The sequence below is a fragment of the Bufo gargarizans genome, chromosome 11 (assembly GCF_014858855.1).
Source record: "Bufo gargarizans isolate SCDJY-AF-19 chromosome 11, ASM1485885v1, whole genome shotgun sequence".
NCBI classification, from domain to species: Eukaryota; Metazoa; Chordata; class Amphibia; order Anura; family Bufonidae; genus Bufo; species Bufo gargarizans.
The window spans coordinates 67,880,613-67,901,655 of NC_058090.1; the positions used below are offsets into that span (position 1 = coordinate 67,880,613).

Sequence of the window (21,043 nt, forward strand, 5' to 3'; positions counted from 1 at the left end):
GAGTGGGTAGTAGGTTTGAGTAGAAAAAGGAACACCACAGGGAAATTATAAATGTGGTCAATGCACAGCTTGTAGATTTATAATTACATATGGGAGGAGTGAAGCATACAGCAAGACAGTTTATCTCATGTAAAATACAGTTTCTGGTTTGTTATAGTTTGTTCATGTGGAAGGTTCTATATAGGAAAAAACATAAGATGTTTTATATATAAGATTTAGGGAACATAAGAAATCTATTGAGACAGGAATTGGTTCACCGAGATAGAACACCTCAGAGAAGCACATGGAGGCGACAGTAACGTCCGCACATGTGCAGGAATAGAAACGGTGGGAATATTACTAAATGGAGGAGATAGACATTGCATATTACTCCAAACAGAAGCCTCTTGGCTAATAAAAACAAATGCAATGGGACCTTTGGGCCTAAATGATAAGAATGATTTAGCTGTTTTCATTTAACCCCTTCAGGACCGATGATGTACATGTATGTCATCTTTGGCCATCACTTAAGGACCAGAGAAGTACATGTACATCATGGTGATCGGGCAGGTGCAGTAGCTGCGCCCACTCGATCAGCGGCAGGGGTCCGGCAGCCACTGATAGCCGGACCCCTGCTGCATGCGCCGGCAACGGTGAAATCACAGATGCCAGCGCATTAACCCCTGCACAGCTGACCGCGGCACATGCAATGTCCATGCAGGGTGGAAGCAGCCATCGGGTCCCCACGCTGCTGTGAAGGGGACCCGATGGCATGGAAGGTGGCATATATATATAGCCAAAATAAAGGGGACAAAAATGTAAAAAAAATAGGGAAACAAAGGAAAGTAGAAATGTTAGGTACCGCGTCCGTATCGACCGGTATCGCATACGTGAGCACCATAAGAAAAAAAAAAAAACTGTGCTAAATAAACCATTTTTATGTCACCTTAGGGCCCTTTCACACCTGCGTTATAGTCTTCCGGCATAGAGTTCCGTCGTCGGGGCTCTATGCCGGAAGAATACTGATCAGGATTATCCGAATGCATTCTGAATGGACAGTCCGTCCTTCAGGATGCATCAGGATGTCTTCCGTTCCGGAACGGAACGTTTTTTGGCCGCAGCAAATAGCGCAGCATGCTGCGCTTTTTGCTCCGGCCAAAAATCCGGAACACTTGCCGCAAGGCCGGATCCGGAATGAATGCCCATTGAAAGGCATTGATCCGGATCTGGCCTTAAGCTAAACGTTGTTTCGGCGCATTGCCGGATGCGACGTTTAGCTTTTTGTCAATGGTTACCATGGCTGCCGGGACGCTAAAGTCCTGGCAGCCATGGTAAACTGTAGTGGGGAGCGGGGAGCAGCATACTTGCCATCCGTGCGGCTCCCGGGGCGCTCCAGAGTGACGTCAGGGCGCCCCAGGCGCATGGATGACGTGATTGCATGGATCACATGATCCATGCGCATGGGGCGCTCTGACGTCACTCTGGAGCGCCCCAGGAGCCGCACGGATGGTAAGTATGCTGCTCCCCCGCTCCCCACTACTACTATGGCAACCACGACTTTAATAGCGTCCTGGGTGCCATAGTAACACTGAAAGCATTTTGAAGACGGATCCGTCTTCAAATGCTTTCAGTACACTTGCGTTTTTCCGGATCCGGCGTGTAATTCCGGCAAGTGGAGTACACGCCGGATCCGGACAACGCAAGTGTGAAAGAGGCCTTACATCACTAAAAGTGCAACACCAAGCAAACAAACAGGCATATACCCCCCCCCCCCCCCCCAAATAGTACCAATCTAACCATTACCTCATCACGCAAAAAATTTGCCTATACCTAAGACAATCGGGGGGGGGGAAAAAATTAATTATTGCTCAGGATATGGAGACACTAAAATATATATATATATATATATATATATATATATATATATATATATATATATTTTTTTATTTTTATTTTTTTCTTCAAAAATGCTGTTATTGTTTAACACTAAGGTAAATATTTTTTTTATATATATATTGGGTATTGCGGCGCCCGTAACAGCCTGCTCTATAGAAATACCTCATGACCTAACCCCTGAGGTTACCACCGTAAAAAATAAATAAATAAAAAATGTTAAAAGCCATTTTTGTCACCTTACATCACAAAAAGTGTAATAGCAAGCGATAAAGTCATATGCACCATATAATAGTACCAATCGGACAGTCATCTCATCCTGAAAAAAATGAGCCCCTACACAAGACAGTCGCCCAAAATATAAATAAAAACTACAGGTTTCAGAATGTGGAGACAAAAAAAAAAATGCCACCTGATCCTGTAGTTTCCAAAATGGGGTCACTTTTTGGGAGTTTCTACTCTAGGGGTGCATCAGGGGGTCTTCAAATGGGACATGGTGTAAAAAAAACTGTCCAGCAAAATCTGCCTTCCAAAAAACCATATGGTGTTTCCTTTCCTTCTGCGCCCTGCCGTGTGCCCGTACAGCAGTTTCCGATCACATATTGGGTGTTTCTGTAAAACTACAGAATCAGGGCCACAAATATTGAGTTTTGTTTGGCTGTTAACCCTTGCTTTGTAACTGGAAAAATTGATTAAAATCTGCCAAAATAGTGAAATTCTGAAATTTCATCTCTATTTTTCATAAATTCTTGTGGAACACCTAAAGGGTTAACAAAGTTTGTAAAATCAGTTGTGTATACCTTGCGGGTGTAGTTTCTAAAATGGGGTCATTTTTGGGCGGTCTCTATTATGTAAGTCTTACAAAGTGTCTTCAGACTTCTTCCTTTTGTCCCCAAAAAATTAAATGGCAGTCACAAAATGATCCAAACATGAAGTAAACATATGGGAAATGTAAAGTGATAACTATTTTTGGAGGTATTACTATCTATTATAAAAATTGAGAAATTGAAATTTGCAAATTTTTCAAAATTTTTGGTAAATTTGCTATTTTATAAATAATACATTAGAAGTTTGTCTTCTACATATTACATTAGCCCTGGAATTTGGAATGTCGTATGTACTCCAAAATGGTACAAACTACGATAAAAAGTACGAGTTGTCCTGCAGATATCGAGGCCTCACACAGCTCTGTTGAATGAAAAATACAAAAGTGATGGGTTTTGGAACGATGTGTGTGCATATGTAATCATGCCGATCCAGAGAATAAAGATATCTTGTAAAGCGATCGTCGCAGAATTTAAAATGTACCGAAGTCTGTAGCGGAAGTGCTGTTTCCTTTTCCATTCCCACCAGAAAGAGTTAATAAAAGGGGGTTATGTGTACCAAAAAAACGTTAACATGAAAAATTACAACTTGTCCTGCAAAAAAAAAAGCGCTCGGCTAAATCGGTGGGGAAAAAAAGCTCTTGGAATGTGAAGATGAAAACAATGGAAAAAAAATTCTTGATCACGAAGGGCGCGTTAACATCACAGTTTATTTTCCGTTCCGATCCATCAGAACAACTAAAAAAAAAAAAACGGATCCTGAGCAATTTCCATCAGAGATCCGTTATTTTAGATGGGGAAAAAAAGTTCTGCAAGCAGAGGAATGGAAAAATGGGGATAAATATAACATGTGGATCCTCCTTGCCTGCCAGGCTCTTACTATAGCGCTCTTCACCTAGCAGTTTCTAGTATTGTGTGACTCAGTTTATAGTTTCTGCCCTTTGTGAGTCTGTGGGAAATGGTGAGTGACAATGAGCAACGCCTGCCGGGGACAGACTCCAGAAACTGCTGGAAAGAGGACCGGTCACCACTTTCTCCCTATGGAATATGCAGGTTGTCTGGACAATCCTAACAGGCCTCTCATATAATGGACAGCAAAGCCTGTAAACCTTCCTCCATGATTCGTACTGAGTGTGGGAAAGAGTTTATGGCTTTGATTTCCCCTATAATACGAGTAAAAGTAGCAGTGATCTTCAACCCGTGACTGTCCCTTTATTGTGACAACTCTCAGCATGCCCTGACAACCAACTGCTGGAAAGTCATGGGTTGCGAATGACTGGCCTAGAGCCTCTGTACTGTTCTGTGTCTATACCAGTGTATTACTGTACTGCGGCGGCAGCAGGAAGCGCACAGCGTCATAGCAACCAATGACGCCGTGCGCTCCTGCTACTGTGCATTCGGCCTAATCCTGTATGTGTTACTACATCTCCCATCATCTGGTACCTTTTTAGATGGAGGTGTTGTCAGAGATGTTATTTTTAGGCCGTATGCACTGCTTATTATCCAGTCATATGCCACACCCTGTACATATCATGCGATGCGAGGTATTCAGGTACATTTAATTTGTACACTCCCTGTAAGAAATGTGAAGCGCTGACCTAATGACTGTCCTTACAAGTATTATTGGGTCACGTGAAATGAAAGTGTACTGCTGAAAACGACACATCCAATATTTGGCCGACAGCTTGTTAGGCTGCGTTCACTGCTCTGGTGAATGTTTTGGCAGAGAACAACCTGGCAGCATTCACCGAATCCGACATTCCTGGATTCCACAGATCTCCACTGCATACCTATTGACTATAATGGGATCTGGTGGTGATCTGGCCGCTTTTCAGCCAGACAAATATCGCTGCATAGATTTTTGTACTGCTGACATACCAAAAAGTGGCCTGATGATCTCTTAACATAATTTTAAACGCTGCCTTAGGGCTCAGGCACCAACCGTAGGGTCGCCATATGCGAAAGCAGGACCCATTCACTTGAATGAGGTCCACGATCTGCATACGACGGTCCACATGCAGAGGCATGGACAGAAAACCCACAAAAGCACTTTGTAGTGTCAAAAAAAAAAAAAAAGTATATTGTTTACAGTGTGGTTATAACTAGAGATGAGCGAACTTCTGTTTTAAGTTCGGCGTCTAAAGTTCGGGGGCGGGTTAGCGGAGAATCCCGATCTGGAACCGGATATGGATTCCGACTTCCGTTGTGGTCCGTGGTAGCGGAATCAATAATCGGCCATTATTGATTCCGCTACCACGGACCACAACGGAAGTCGGAATCCATATCCAAATGCTGTGTCTGTACACCAGTGCAGTTTTGTCGGCGAGGCTTAGACTTGTAAGTCCTATTTTTTGTTCCATATTCCTTCCAGGCTGACTGGACCCTGCCCACTCGACTCCTGTTACTGACTGGACCCTGCCCACTCGACACCTGTTACTGACTGGACCCTGCCCACTGGACTCCTGTACTGACTGGACCCTGCCCACTGGACTCCTGTTACTGACTGGATCCTGCCCACTGGACTCCTGTTACTGACTGGATCCTGCCCACTGGACTCCTGTTACTGACTGGACCCTGCCCACTCGACTCCTGTTACTGACTGGACCCTGCCCACTCGACTCCTGTTACTGACTGGACCCTGCCCACTCGACTCCTGTTACTGACTGGACCCTGCCCACTCGACTCCTGTTACTGACTGGATCCTGCCCACTGGACTCCTGTTACTGACTGGACCCTGCCCACTCGACTCCTAAATTTTACACTGTTGAAGCTGCCTGCGATTTTACAAAATCCAATGAATTAAATCTGCTGAGCAGATTTTTTAAATTGTCTTTTATAGATGTTTATACTATCGCGTATTAAAGGTGTTGGTCTACAACTAATTGTTTTATCTCAGTACATTGCTTTATAGACCTAAGGGTCCAAAGCAGTAATATGTAGAGGATATGGTCGGCACTGCTGTAGGTGTGGGATTTAATTTGGTGCTGCACTGACCGAATGTGAGTAGTGGTGGCGCTCAGCATAAAAACAAGTAGCATTTGCAACAAAGGAGAGAAGAGAAAAAAGAATGCGGCACTCATCAAAAAATGCTCTTTTCAGCTTTAGGCCTCATGCACACGACCGTTCAGTTTTTTACAGTCCGCAAGCCGCCCGTATGCCTTCCGCAATTTGCAGAACAGAAGGATTGCCCATTGTAGACATGCTTATTCTTGTCTGCAAAACGGACAAGAATAGGACATGCTATATATTTTTTGCGGGGCCTCGGAACGGAGCTACGGATGCGGACAGCACATGGAGTGCTGTCCGCATCTTTTGTGGCCCCTTTGAAGTAAATTTGTCTGCACCCGAGCCGCAAAAACTGCGGCTCGGATGCAGACCCGAAAAATGGTTGAGTGCATGAATCCTTATTCGCATAAAGTCAACATCATGCGGGCAAAACACGGCTAGAAGGCAACAGCCGTTTCACACTTGCGCTTTTTCAAGCTATGGTTTTTTTTGGGTTAGTGCTGCGTTCTTTTTTCTTTTCTCTCCTTTGTTGCAGACCTAAGGGTCCATTCACATGGCCTGCACTATGATAGAAATGCCTTTTTCTTGTCCATGGCTGTGGACAAGAATAGGAATGGAAGTGCGGATGCCGACGGCACATGGTGTGCTGTCCGCATGTTTTGTGGCTGCTTTTAAAATGAATGGGTCCGCAACCATTCCGCAAAATTGCGGAACCATTTTGCAGACGTGTGAATGGACCCTTTTGCAGAGATTTATACATTGCAACACAAAGTCTCTCCTGTATGATTAAATGTGCTTAAATTCTTACAGCATTGTCCTTTATTAACCCAAATTGCTAGCCCTGGTTCTCTCCCGAACCTGGCAGACTGGTAGCTGAGATTAACGGAGCACAAATCCTCCAGTGCAGATGTTGGGGCTGCTAGATTGTTAGGCAGATAACAAGAATAATCATTATTTCTGGACTGGTTACAACAACCCCTGTGGTGCAGATGAGAATATAATGTTGGTTGGTACATGCACATTACTCCGGAGTTAGCAGTAGTGATGCTGCAGTCATGTTATTACTGAAGAACAGCATCATTGTGGTGCATGTAACTTATCGGCAGTGAGGCCTTTAGGGGTAGGGCAGTACGAGTTCACCAGTATTTGACTGCATTTTCGCTTTCTAGGAAAGCTGGGTTGCTGACTGTCATTACAGCTTCCACAGAAGAGGTCCTTCTGTTATGTCAGGCATCTTGGGCAAACCTGCTTATTTCTACTGTGACATACCCCAGCTTCCATGTCAAAGCATGACCAAAAAGATTAGCAGTCCAGGAGTCATGGAAAGGTGGATGGTCATCTTCATTACATCCTTTGTTGCAGATGTAATATTGGCTTTGGTAGGTCTCTATAAAGCTGCTGTTTGTCTTCTGGGGGTATTTCAGCAGACCCCACCTTAAAGGGGTTGTCCAGGTTCAGAGCTGAACCTGGACATCCCTCCATTTTCACCCCGGCAGCCCCCCTGACATGAGCATCGGAGCAGTTCATGCTCCGATGCTCTCCTTTGCTCTGCGCTAAATCGCGCAGGGCAAAGGCATTTTTCTGAGTTCCGGTGACATACCGGGCTCTCTATGGGGCTGACAGGCAGCCCAGTGACGTCACCGGCACTGATGGGCGGGATTTGGCTCTGCCCTAGCCAGTAAAACGGCTAGGGCAGAGCTAAAGCCCGCCCCTCAGAGCCGGTGACGTCACCGAACACACTGCTGGGCGGAAGTTACCGCCCGGCAGTGTGTTATTGAAAACACAAGAGCCTGTGCCCTGCGCGATCTAGCGCAGGGCACTGGAGCGCATCGGAGCATGAGATGCTCCGATGCCAGGCTCAGGAGGGCTGCCGGGGTGAAAATAAGGGTATGTCCGGGTTCAGCTCTGAACCCGGACAACCCCTTTAAGACCGGACCTGTGGAGGGAACCATACTTTTGTGCTTCCTGCTACTGGTCCTGGTTCTTTGCACCCCCGCTGTTAACATCTGGTTTGGTCCAGCTGCAGCCAATGACTGTCACATCGGTGAACCGGCCCCCCCCCCCCCCTCCCTTGTGTTATATGACCAATTGACATGATGCAAGGAGGGCAGCTTACCTCTGCGGGCAGTCTTTGGCTGCAGTAGAGCAAACTGAATGTGGATAATGGTAGACTTGGGAGGGAAGGGATGCAAATGAGCTCTTAACAAGCTCTGCCTCTCATGCCACCAGATGTAAGGCAGCTATCCTATAAGTCAACGTTCAGCTCTTAAAATAAGCCTAGAGGCATGACTTGGATATTAAATAAGCCAGCACCTCATCTGCAGACAGCTGTTTCGGGGTTATTGCCCCTCATCAGTGCAGGGCACTGTGGAGAGCTTTATGGGTGAGATTGAGCAGTTTAAATTGAATATTATAGTATTATATGGGCAAACTATGCAATAACTGGTACAGGGTGGGGGCATCGGCGTAGCGGTTGGATATCGATGAGCCCTGCTGCTGCATTAATAGATTTGAAAGGGGAGAGTCTGGTGAGGGGAAGGCCAATTAGCAATGAGTTACAATAATCCAGAAGAGTGGACCAGGATCACGAGAGTTTCATTGTTTCCACCGTAAGAAAGCGGCAGATTCTAGAGATGTTTTTGAGGTGCAGACGCCATGACTGAGGGAGCGATTGAATATAGAGGGTAAAGAAAAGATCAGTGTCAAACATAACACCGAGAACACAGGTGTGCTGCCTAGGCGTCAAGGTAGCGCCACACACTGTGATGGAGATATCTGGTTTGGGTAGGTTATTGGATGGAGAAAACACAAACTCAGTTTTTAAAAGATTCAGTTTCAGATAGAAAGGGGATGTGATCTCAGAGACAGCAGACAGACCTGCACAGACTAAGGAGGGAGCAAAAAGTGCCAAGGATTTTTGTTTTCATTGTTGGATAGTGGGGAGATTGTGTCGTGAAGGTCTGTTGGACGAATTGATGGGCTGAGTTGTAAGTTCTCGGCATGAATTTGTAGTGGAGGAAATCTTCTGCTGTGTAAGTTTTTCTCCATAGGCATTCAGCGCTTCTGGAGCACCTCTGATGAAACGGAGTTTAGGGTGTGTGCCAGGGTTGCTTTCATCTCTGTATGGAGGTTCTGAGTGTAGGGGGCGCTACTTCATCTGGGGTTCTTCTGACGGTATCATAATAGTGTTTTGCAGCCAGATCAAGACCAGCGAGGGAAGAGATTGAGGACAATGGTGGCTGTAGTTGGGGTCAGTGGAAAGTAGGTTTGTGAATGTGTGATAAGCAGGAGTGTGTTAGGATGAATGAGGATTTGTGACAGTGAAGGAGAGAAGGTTGTGGTCAGACAGTGAAATCGGAGAATTTGTGATGTTGGAAACAGAGCAGATCCGGAGGAAGACGGGTCACTTGCATTACTGTCCTTATACGTCTGAAAATTTAGAAAGTTGTAAAAGGCCAAGAGAGGTTAGAGATAGAAGCGGAGAGCAGATGGGGGTATTGGTTATCTATGAGGATGTTGGTCGTCCAAGATGAGTTGGCAGTTCTGAAGACGGGTAGTGTAGATCCAGGTAGGTGATCCAGGAACAGGGTGGGTAAGTCTGAGGGTGTGAGCCTCAAATGATGGGAACGAGAGTCATGGAACTGGGGGAATGACCTGTAAGGTGCAGTGTGGGGAAGTACACCGACTCTACCATGTCTGTTTTCAGGTTGGAGGTATGAGAAAAATGTAAGCCTCTGTAAGAAAGAGCAGCAGGGGAGGCAGTTTGCGGAGTCCAAGTTTAGGTGAGAGCCAGAACTACACAGCTCTGTCCACTGTACTATACATTTTTTTCTAGCCAACCATAATTGTGTTTTGACAGATCATCTGGTGCCATTGAAGCGTGTGTGTATATATGGAGTTAAATATTGAAAGTATTCTTTGTCACCCTACAGATGTAGTAGAGTTAACACTCGTGCTTTATGAGACATGTTATCTAAACTAAATGTGTTAAGCCTTCAATTGCTTTTTAATGGCTTTTGTTTCAAGATACCACTTTGAGTTAAGAGTTTGTGTGTTAACCCTGCTACATCTGTATTAGCTCCTGTATTGTGTGCTCTGCTCAGGGCAGCATAAAAGATGTTCTCCGCTTCACAATCACATTTTTTCCTTTCATTTCATGAAGTAGCATTTACCGCCATACCTTCTGCCTGCAGCCATGGCAACCCATGCTAGATGCCACTCCGCTGTCATGGAGATCCCTTTCTGTCCAAAGGACACAACTCGAGGGCTATTAATTGGAAGAAGAGCCCTTGTTAAGAAGCAGCAACAGATCCTCATTTGGCCTACACCAGGTTAACCCTCAGGCTCCTGCACCCTGAAAGCCCTTGTTTTTCCCAAATAATAAATGCGACTTCTCGTGCAGCATTGTATTCTAGTCTAATGTGTAGTGTGGCATTACCTACATAAGTGCATCCATTTCCACACAGAAGCTTTTTTGCATTGTTGTGATATAGATGACCCATTCATTCTGCTGATGTTCTCCATTCAGGACCAGTGCTAGATGCATCAATTGTACAGTGGTATGGAAAGGTGATCATATCGGACTCCAAGGTGACTTCTAATAAAATGGATTTATGCAGAGGCCGGGGCACCAGCTTGTCATTACATACATGTTGATAAGAAGCCTCTCCTTCTCAGAGATGTTCTGCTGCAGCTATGGTAAAATACCATGTAGCAAGGTTCAGCTGATTAAAGGGACCACAACTCCCCAGCGAGCACCATGACACATTCAACTGATTGGTGGCGGTTCCAGGAGTCGGACCTCCACTCATCTGATATCCAAAGCTTGTCCTAAGGATAGGCTGCCAATTTAAAGGTCTTCGAAAAACCCTTTAAGAAAATGTTACCCTAGCATCACTGACCAAACCAGTCCAGCTCCATTACTTGTGTGTACATCTCATTTTGCATTTTACTAAACGTATTGGACTGTTTGACAGCTTTGTCATTTCCTTATACCATTTGCTGCCACATACAAATTACCTTTTCTGTCAGTTATGTGTTCTGTCTGATGCTATATTATTACATGCTCTGTTTGTTGTTGTTTTTTTTTTTTTTTTTACTAATTTGTGCCTTTTCCAGTTTCCAGAATGTGGGTTCTATGGGATGTACGACAAGATCCTTTTATTCCGCCATGACCCAAACTCAGAAAATATTCTGCAGCTGGTTAGATCCGAAGCAGACATTCAAGAAGGAGACCTTATTGAAGTGGTGCTTTCAGGTATCGTCCTTTGTCTTACCTGTTCTGCAGGTTATTTGTGTACTTACTGGATTTAAAAAAAAAAAAAAAAAAAAAAAAAAAAAAAAAAGTGGAGTCACTATTTACAGTGGTGCATGAAAGTTTGTGGACCCTTCAGAATTTTCTATACTTCTGCATAAATTTGTCCTTAAACTATTTTTCAGATTTTCACACAAGTATGTAAAAATAATCAAATAAAGCCAATGAGTCTTTGATCTATACCAGTGTATTACTGTACTGTGCCGGCAGCAGGGAGCGCACGGCGTCATAGCAACCAGTGACGCCGTGCGCTCCTGCTCTCAGGAGGGATCCAGGCCGCGGTTCCACGGCCCGCACACGGCCGTGTGCATGGGGCCTTGGTCTTCAGTAAATTTCCCCTACCCATTTGCTGCTGCAGAGCCTATGTAATACCCTTACATAGCTGGCTGTCCTGCTGGATGTGACATGGATATGGCTTCAAATTGTTCCTGGCTGCTGTTGGCTCAGGGCTGATGCTTTTAAAAGGGGATGTGTCATCAAGACCTACCCTGTCCATATGTCCTGTTAGGGTATATGAGCCTTGTAGAGAAGAGGTTCTGTAGGAGAGTGCCTTTGGTTGCAGCAGATAAGCTGTCCTTCACCTGAATGGCTGCCATATAAAACTTTGTTGCTACTATAAATCCCTGGCTGTGGCTTCACCCAACAGAATTATCTGTTTGTCACTGGTGCCGCTACTGGGACACGGGGTGATTAGCTGGTTGCCTCAGGTGCTGCATTTAGAAAGAGGTAGATTCTGAGGAGGCAACCCCTTCAATATGAACTTTTCATGTAGGCCCAATATTACAGAGCAAAGTCAGGATCAATTAGAAGCTTCTGGTCTGTGTGAAAGCTGACAAGTGAAGAGTTGCTCCAGTACTGGGTCCTATGTGCCGTCCTGCCTATTTCAGACATGCAGTTTCCAGAAAGACTCCTTTCCTAGAAAATCTAGCATGAAGCCTTGCACTAAGCCTTCACATTGACACCCAGGGTTGCTTGGCTATGGGTTGTTTGACCAATGCAGATTTATACTGGAGTTTATATATACTTTTGGTTGCTTATACCATGAAGAATAGTTGTAATGGTTATAAAGACTAACAAGCTTTCCATTTGTGAGATCCGTTCAGGGCTCTCACAAGCGGTCCAAATGGATCAGTTTGCATTCTAATGCATTCTGAATGGAAAAGGATCCACTCAGAATGCATCAGTTTGCCTCCGATCAGTCTCCATTCCGCTTTGGAGGGGGAGACCAAAACACTGCTTGCAGCATTTTGGTGTCCGTCTGACAAAACTGAGCCAAACGGATCCGTCTTCGCACACAATGTAAGTCAATGGGGACAGATCCGTTTTCACTGGCACAATAGAAAACGTATCCGTCCTTCATTGACTTTCAATAGTGTTCAAGATGGATCCGTCTTGGCTATGTTAAAGATAATACTAACGGATCCGTTCTGAACGGATGCAGACGTTTGTATTATCTGAACGGATCCGCACCAAACGCAAAAGCAGCCTAACCTTGTACTTGTAGCCAGTGATGTGAGCTGTGTAGAGCCCAAGAGGTTCTAGTTTTACTATTGGTACGCAGCCATCAGATACTGTATTCTAGCTATTTGGTGATAAATATAGTTCTCCAGAATATTTTCCATAGTAAATAGACTTGAGTTTCTTTGTTTTTCTAAGTAATGTCTTACAGGTGTTCCTCACTTGTATTTCTTATTTTCCATGACACAAGACGTTCTGAAAGCTTCCAACAACCAGCTTGCAAGATTGTGTGCTGCTAGTCCAGAGACGCTGTACAGCCTCTTGTTCTGTCACTGGTGCTCGTCATTTTAGTAGTGGTATCTCTGTGCCCATGGGCTCAAGGAAATCCTGGTGGTTAAGAAGGGACTAAATATTGTGGCAATTGTAAGCTGAAAGCTCCTCCACCTTCTATTGACTCCAGCTCTGTCCATACATAAAGATTTCCTGTAAGGAAACACACAGAATACCAGTTTAGAAGTAATCAAATAATTGTGATGTGAAGACGTTCGACATATGCAGTTTGTGCGAACACCGATCGTAGCCTCGGACCTTTAATTAGCCAACTGAGGCCTAAGGAAGTCCTCCCAGGGGTGTCGTACCGTTTTCATAAACTATTTGGGAAATACTTTTCTTTTTATAGAGGACCCTTCATGGTTTTTATTTATTCTAGATAAATACCTTTACTTGCGGGGTACTGATGCTGCCACCCTGCCTTTTTATTTTTTTTATTTTTTTTATTTTTATATTGCTCCTGCGCCCCGCTGTGCCCCCCTGTAGTTTTCCCGCTCAGTATGCTAATACTGAGCATCGGTACAGGGAGGAGGAGACGCCAGGGTTTCTCAATGGGCGTCTCCCTGGCTGTGCCGTGATCCAATCACAGCGGAGAGTGTCACAGCCTGGGAGAAAAAAAAAACTCACCACCTTCCTGGCTGTGACACTCTCCGCTGTGATTGGATCTCGGCACAGCCAGGGAGACGCCCATTGAGAAACCCTGGCGTCTCCTCCTCCCTGTACCGATGCTCAGTATTAGCAGACTAAGCGGGAAGCTAATGTGTTGCCGCTGCCTCATCCTAGACCTACACCATGTGATGTCATTGTACATCAGTCACATGACCTAATTGCAGCTCTGCCCCATTCAAGTCAATAGGGATGAGCCACAATACCGCTATACAATGTACGGCACTGTGCTTGGTAAGCACTTGGGAGGCTGCCACATTCACCAGAGTTCCTTTGAGTGCCACAGTTTCCCGATACAGCTGATTGGTGGGGGTGCAAGGATCTAGACCCCCGCTGATGTGATATTGATGAGTCAATATTATTTACCATATAACCCCTTCAAACCCAGTAGTGTCTATAATCTAATGAAAGAGTCATTTTTTTCCTGCTCCCCACCTCTCCGTTCCTGTGCCTTGATTGCTGTTAGGCCATCTTCTGGTCCCTGGCTTGTTTATTTCAGGCCTGGGTATGGATCACATATGCTGCTGCAGCCAATAATTGGCTTCAGCAGTGACTTGTGTACAAGTGCCGCGTGACCCAGCAGTGAGGTGACCATTGGGGAGTTGTAGGTGAGTATTAAGCTTTCATTAGATCATGCACACAAAACACCCTTTTGAGTTAAAATAACCATAAACATACTGCATTCCTATATTATAAGATAAATAGCTTCTCATTTGCCAAAACGTAAAAAATAAATAAAAAAACGGCTTTCTTGCACAGAGCAACCAAACACGGTTTGGTTTAAGAATTAAAGCTGAACTCTGCCTGCATTGGGTGGCATGGACAGTTTTTTATGGCATTTTGATAAATGAGGTCCACTGTCTTCAGAGGGCCCTATACGAGGTGATCTCAGCTGTACCCCATCCATATACAGCTTCATTTCACAGACTGTATCCTCTGTAGAGAACCCGTATAAGGACAAGCAGCAGTAACTATATGTAGACACATCAGAGGTCTGCTCCTCAGGACCGCCATGTATTCCAATGAGCACGTTGGGCTGGTGTGCAAATGTGGATGGTAAATGGATGGTGGTTCACTTTCTGGCCTTTGTGGCTGGGTTCTCGGCGGTACATAACAGGACTGTTTAGAGCTTGTCAAGTGGAAGGAATGAAGTCAGCAGAGATGGAAATCCCAAGACACAATTTAACTGTGATGGCCAAACAGGGTTATTACTTCCAGGAATAAATGTGAATCTTTAGGCACAAGATTGTAAAGCCACAAAGCGCTGAATTCTAGCTTTGTCAGTCAGAGCATAGACGGAGTTATAGTGCCGTCGGCTGAGAGCAAAGAATGGGGTCAGAACATGTCCGGCTGCGTCCTGAACAAGGTCTGTGACATTGTACCGTGACTTTCTGACTCTGCTAATTAAAGCCAAGTGGCTGGCGTTTAATTACTCTGCAGCTAAAGTTTATGCATACAGCCTGTAAAGCCAAAGAATTTCACTGCCATCCAAGGGCACATTCTACTCTGCATTTTATTGATGTGTTTATATATAGCTGTGTGCTTAGCTTGTCTTGTCCATTGAGAAAATGCCGTATTTTCACTGTTTTCTAAGGTTAAAGGGGTTCTCTCACTTAAGTGGCATTTTTGTATCACATTATGCACTGCTCGTTTCTATGGTTACAGACCACCCTGCAATCCATCAGTGGTGGTCGTGCTTGCACTAACTATACGATTTTAACTGATTATATATATGATATGATGTAATACATCTACCAATTAAAAAGCATTAATTGATTCTGGTGTGCCACGAATTTTCTACTTACTGAAGTGAGACAACCCCTTTAACTCATGTCCACGTATGTAAATGCCATTAGGTCTACCAAGTGTAGCCGCTGTCGTAAACAGTGGCACGATTGCTTGAAACAAAGCAAGTAAATGAAGTCATACTTGGAAAGTCTCTGATCATACTGACTTAGGCCTCTTTCACACTTGCGTTGTCCGGATCCGGCGTGTACTCCACTTGCCGGAATTACACGCCGGATCCGAAAAAACGCAAGTGTACTGAAAGCATTTGAAGACGGATCCGTCTTCAAAATGCGTTCAGTGTTACTATGGCACCCAGGACGCTATTAAAGTCCTGGTTGCCATAGTAGGAGCAGGGAGCGGGGGAGCAGTATACTTACAGTCCGTGCGGCTCCCGGGGTGCTCCAGAGTGACGTCAGAGCGCCCCATGCGCATGGATCATGTGATCCATGCGATCACGTCATCCATGCGCGTGGGGCGCCCTGACGTCACTCTGGAGCGCCCCGGGAGCCGCACGGATGGTAAGTATGCTGCTCCCCGCTCCCCACTACACTTTACCATGGCTGCCAGGACTTTAGCGTCCCGGCAGCCATGGTAACTATTCAGAAAAAGCTAAACGTCGGATCCGGCAATGCGCCGAAACGACGTTTAGCTTAAGGCCGGATCCGGATCAATGCCTTTCAATGGGCATTCATTCCGGATCCGGCCTTGCTGCGCTATTTGCTGCGGCCAAAAAACGTTCCGTTCCGGAACGGAAGACATCCTGATGCATCCTGAAGGACGGACTGTCCATTCAGAATGCATTAGGATAATCCTGATCAGTATTCTTCCGGCATAGAGCCCCGACGACGGAACTCTATGCCGGAAGACAATAACGCAGATGTGAAAGAGCCCTTACAGTGAAGCTCCATCATGAAGAATTCACTTATTTATGACCTTGAGTCCCTTATGTTTAAGGGTACTTTCACACTTGCGGCAGGACGGATCCGACAGTCTAAAATGATGCTTTAAGGTGGTCATGCTGTAAAATTTCGCCGTGCTGCCGGACCGCTGCTCCGTCCTCATTGATTATAATGGGGACGGGGGCGGAGCTCCGGCGCAGTTCGCGGTGAGAGGCCGCCGGACTAAAGTCGGACATGCAGGACTTTTAATCCGGCGGCCTCTCGCCATGCACTGCCGTGCTGCACCGGAGCTCCGCCCCCGTCCCCATTATAGTCAATCGGGACGGAGTGGCGGCACAGAGAAATAGCGGCAGGATGGATCCGACAGGGTGAACAGCCTGTCGGATCCGTCCTGCCGCAAGTGTGAAAGTAGCCTTGGAAGAGGTTTTGCAGGAATTTTGTGCCGTCCTCCAGGTGATGCTTGCAATGACAGTCAACACTGTGAGCTTTTCCCATACTACAGATGCCATAAAGTACGCTTGTATAATGTTAATGGCACGCAGAAGGGAGCACTGCTGCTTTCTCCTTTTTCCCTGAATTGCTTCCTGTCGTAGACTGGATTGGGTGCCGTTAACAGTGATGAATTCTGGAGCCCCTTGAAGTTGGGCTCCATTGTCTTGCCTTTTGTTGTGTTTTGTTCCCTTTTTTCCTTTTTTTTTTTTTTTTTTTTTTACAGTATGACCACCTTAAAGCATCATTTTAGACTCTTTATAATATACTTTATCCAAAAGATTAGCTAGCTTTGTGACTACATTGTATTACTTACTGTATGTTGCACTAATCCTGACTTACAGCCAGAGCTACAATCACAATTCTGCTCCTCATTGAGTAGTAGCTTGCTTTCACATCCTAAATATTTTAGTTTTTTTTAAGTTGCATCTTCCCTGTCACTCTCTGGCGGAGGGGTTCTGTACACATCACGTCTTGGAGACTGTAATTCACACACAGCAGTCAAAAACGCCACTAACGTGGTTGTACTACACAGATCAGCGAGGATTGGTAGTTATTGGCCGCATGGTTCTGCAGGTAAACTGTATGGGGAAGATTGATCAGAACTGTTGTAAAGGAAACCTTTTATTTTTCACAGCTCCTTTGGAAAATGAAAGGTGGGACCCGATTGGTTGCTATGGGCAACTAAGCCAGTTCTACTTTACACCAGTTTTGATAAATCTCCCCCTATGTGTTTATCGCAAAACCTCACGGCTGCTCCTGTGGACCTTACTTTCTTCAGGAAGTGGAGTACAGCTCCTTCCCCAGAGACTGGTGCAAGAGGCATACTGCTATCCTGCCCCATCTAGGCCAGTACAATAGTGCGGTCATCTAATCAGAGTGACTGTGCTTACCCTCCCCCATACTATACAGCAAAGCCAAGATATGTCTGCTCCAGAGGCCAGTGTGAATAATAGGACACACATAGGGACCACCCAACTGTGTCTGATGACAGATGTAGAAGGAAATGAAGATTAGACGTCTGATTTTCATTAGCTGATTTTCAGTAATTTTTTTCCCCTTAATTTAAAGGAAGGGTACCAACAATTTTGTCCCTGTGTGTTTATCTGAGCAATCATCTCAGTAGGGAGGTCACTGGTGACAGTTTCCCTTTAAACGGAACCTGTCACTGGGATTTGGTGTATCAAGCTGAGGACATGGGTTGCTAGATGGCCGCTAGCACATCCCCAATACCCGGGCCCCATAGCTCTGTGTGCTTTTATTGTGTAAAAAAATAAAATAATATTTGATACATATGCAAATTAACATAAAAGAGTTATATCTTACTTGTGTGACCAGAGAAGAGTCATATTTTCAAGCTCTGACTCATCTCAGGTTAATTTGCATATGTATCAAATCTTTTTTTATACACAATAAAAGCACACAGAGCTATGGGGACTGGGTATTGCGGATGTGCTAGCAGCCATCTAGCAACCCATGTCCTCAGCTCTATACACAAAATCCTGGTGACAGGTTTCCTTTGACAAGAATAGGCATTTACACTGCCGGCTTCCGTTCCGCAAATTGTGGATCCGCGGTTTGCGGACCGCAAAAAAAAGCACGGCCATGTGCATGAGGCCTTAGTCAGCTATTTTTGGAGGTTCTATAGAGGTGAATGCCTGCCACTTCTCAGTTTCCATTGGTGTGAAAGTCAATGGGGGACGGATCAGTTTTTAATTGCACCATATTGTGTCGGTGAGAAACAGATCCGTCCCCATTGACTTACATTGTAAGTCAGGATGGATCCGTTAGGCTCCACAGTCAGATGGACACCAAAACGCTGCAAGCTGTGTTTTAGTGACCGTCTAAAAAACACAACTGAGGCCAAACGCAGCCAAATTGATGGATTCTTACCGGATCCTTATCCATTCAGAATGCATTGGGGCTGAACTGATCCGTTTTGGGAATCTTGTGAGAGCCCGGAAACAGATCTCGCAGGCGGACCCAGAAACGCCAGTGTGAAAGTGGCCTTAGACAGAAGTTGGTTGATGGATGAATAGCAGTTAAACACCTGGTGAACGTTCATTTCTCAGACACGGCCATACACCTTTTATTCCATATTGGCCCTACTGTTCATTGAAAAGAAAAAAGAAAAAAAAAACTTTTTTGAAAGAAAGATCTTTTGCACAACTATTGGAAGAACATATTAATTACGGCTGACTTATTTTCAGATGATAATGGGCTGTCATCGGTCGGCTAAAGTAACCCATCATTTTTAACTTTCACCCGACGCACACTTGTTTTGGTTGAAACCGTAGTTTTGTTCACCTTTTAGTCGGAGTATGGCCACCCTAAAGGGTTCCCATTCGTAAAGGAAAGCTGACTTGCCTGCTTCCTGACCCGGCCCCCGCTGCTTCTCCTCCAACCTGCGATGCTGCGCTGGGCTCCATCCATGTAGTCATCCTGTTTGACATCACCACAGCCAACCGCTGGCTGCGACGGACACCAGATCCCCTTGGTCATGTGGCCGTTTGTCATGAAGTAAGGTCACTGCCATGGCCAGCCATTGGCTGTGGCGGTGGGAAATCAGACGTTGACATCAAGCGAGCTCAGTGGAACATCACAGAAGAAGGAGCAGGCAAGTCATATATCCTCTACAGGTCCAGGTGACTGGGGTTGGGGGGGGTTCTTGCACAGCCCCTTTAGGAATCATATCTACTTGTCATTTAATCCTGGGTCCAGGTCACATAGCAGATACTGCTGACTATACTCTTTATCTATCGGGCTCCATTGTTATCCTGATCCATCCTCATCTTGATAACCCCTTTAACAGTGAAGTTAGAGTAATCTAAAGTCTAAAAGATCCCCCCGGCACCCACGTCACTCCGGATCCCTGTACGGGCTCTGCTACATCTCCGTGGCAGCTATCATATAATGAATATCGCATTAGCTAATATATTCAGTATTTGCAGAGTGCTGTTGCATTGTGTTTGGCTTTGTATTTTCAGCCATGGCGACACATACCTATCCCTTTACAGGTTGTGCTGACTAACTTTGGCTTCTGTTCCTGTGTTATTGGAGGTGTGGCTGCCTCCATTTTTAATTTGCGCTCCTAACAAACCAGTCTTTCCCACAGGCTAACGTTACCTAGTGCAGTGTATTCATGTGAGGCCTGCTGGCACGAGTAGTGGTACCATCTAGTGCATCTACTCCGGAAGAGTAAAAATACTCCTCTTACCATATTTGTGGAGTATTTTTACCCGAGGAGGAGTACGAAAGTTGCAGTAATCCAGATACATAATACGTAGGCCTACACTTGTCCACATCTGCGTTGGAGGCTCCATTCGGGGCCTTTGTTGCAGATTCTGTCAAAAAGAGTGGACAAAAAAGCTGTGCTTGCATTTCTTTTGTCTGGTAAATGGACAGGATTCCCAAACGGAAATTGAACAGACTCATCACCTGTCGGTTAGGCTGGGTTCACACATTTAGCAGACACCAAAAAAACGTGTATGTTAGCGGATGCCTCAGACAGATGGCATACTGTGGCTTCCGTCACTATAGGGTTCCATTGGCCCTTGCAGGATGGAAAAACGTGGTACAGTACACCTTCCGATCCTGCAGAGTCCTGGAAACAAGTATAGGGTTTTGTGTTTTGTGTTTTTTGCTTTTTTTTTTTTTTTACAATGGAATTTTATGGTGACGGATGCCACAGTATGACATCTGTCTGAGGCATTAATGTATATGGTTTTTGTGTCCGTTAAATGTATGACAGAAACCCAGCCTTATGTGACCGATCCAGCACTTCGATTATTTTCATTGTTATGCTCATCTAACAGAGCAGAACAACATGTGCTGTAGCCTCAGAGATGGGTATGCAGAATATGAGGCAATTATAGCCAAGTGATAAAGTCCAGTCCAATATAGTGGCGCCTGCCCGGGAGCTAGCCTCCTCCTTACAGCTCCCGCCAGCTTCCCCTGCTGCAGGACACGATCGCTTGGCAGCCTGCCCCAATCTACCAATCACAAAGCTCCTGCGCTCATGAATGACAGGGAAAAGTCTAAGACCTTAGGCTCCAGTCACATGTCCGTATAATGGGTCCGCATCAGTTCCGCAAATTGAAAAATGGAATGTGGTGAGCTCTCCGCATCCGCATTTCCGAAGCGCGGCCCTGATCTTCCGGTCCGTGTTTCTGGAAGAAAATAGAACATGTCCTATTCTTGTCCGCGGACAAGAATAGGCAGTTCTATGGGGGTGCCTGCCGTGTGTATTGCGGATCCGCAATGCACTAGTGACGTCTGAATGGACCCTTAGACTGTTTTCAGAGAGTAAAATGGCCTGAACGGCGTTATTGCGACCTCTGATGGGTACAAATTATTTTGATTTTAATATATTTGCTAGGTGCCTCATATTCATTAGT

General features: G+C 45.3%; 1 protein-coding gene across 1 annotated transcript in view; it reads left to right on the forward strand.

The window, feature by feature from the left end:
• Nucleotides 1-21,043, forward strand: part of PRKD1 (protein kinase D1) — a 134,850-nt gene that overhangs the window by 68,389 nt on the left and 45,418 nt on the right. Inside the window, exon 2 of the mRNA XM_044272177.1 lies at nt 10,821-10,959. Coding sequence (XP_044128112.1) covers nt 10,821-10,959 — 139 coding nt within the window. The remainder of the gene's footprint in view (nt 1-10,820; nt 10,960-21,043) is intronic.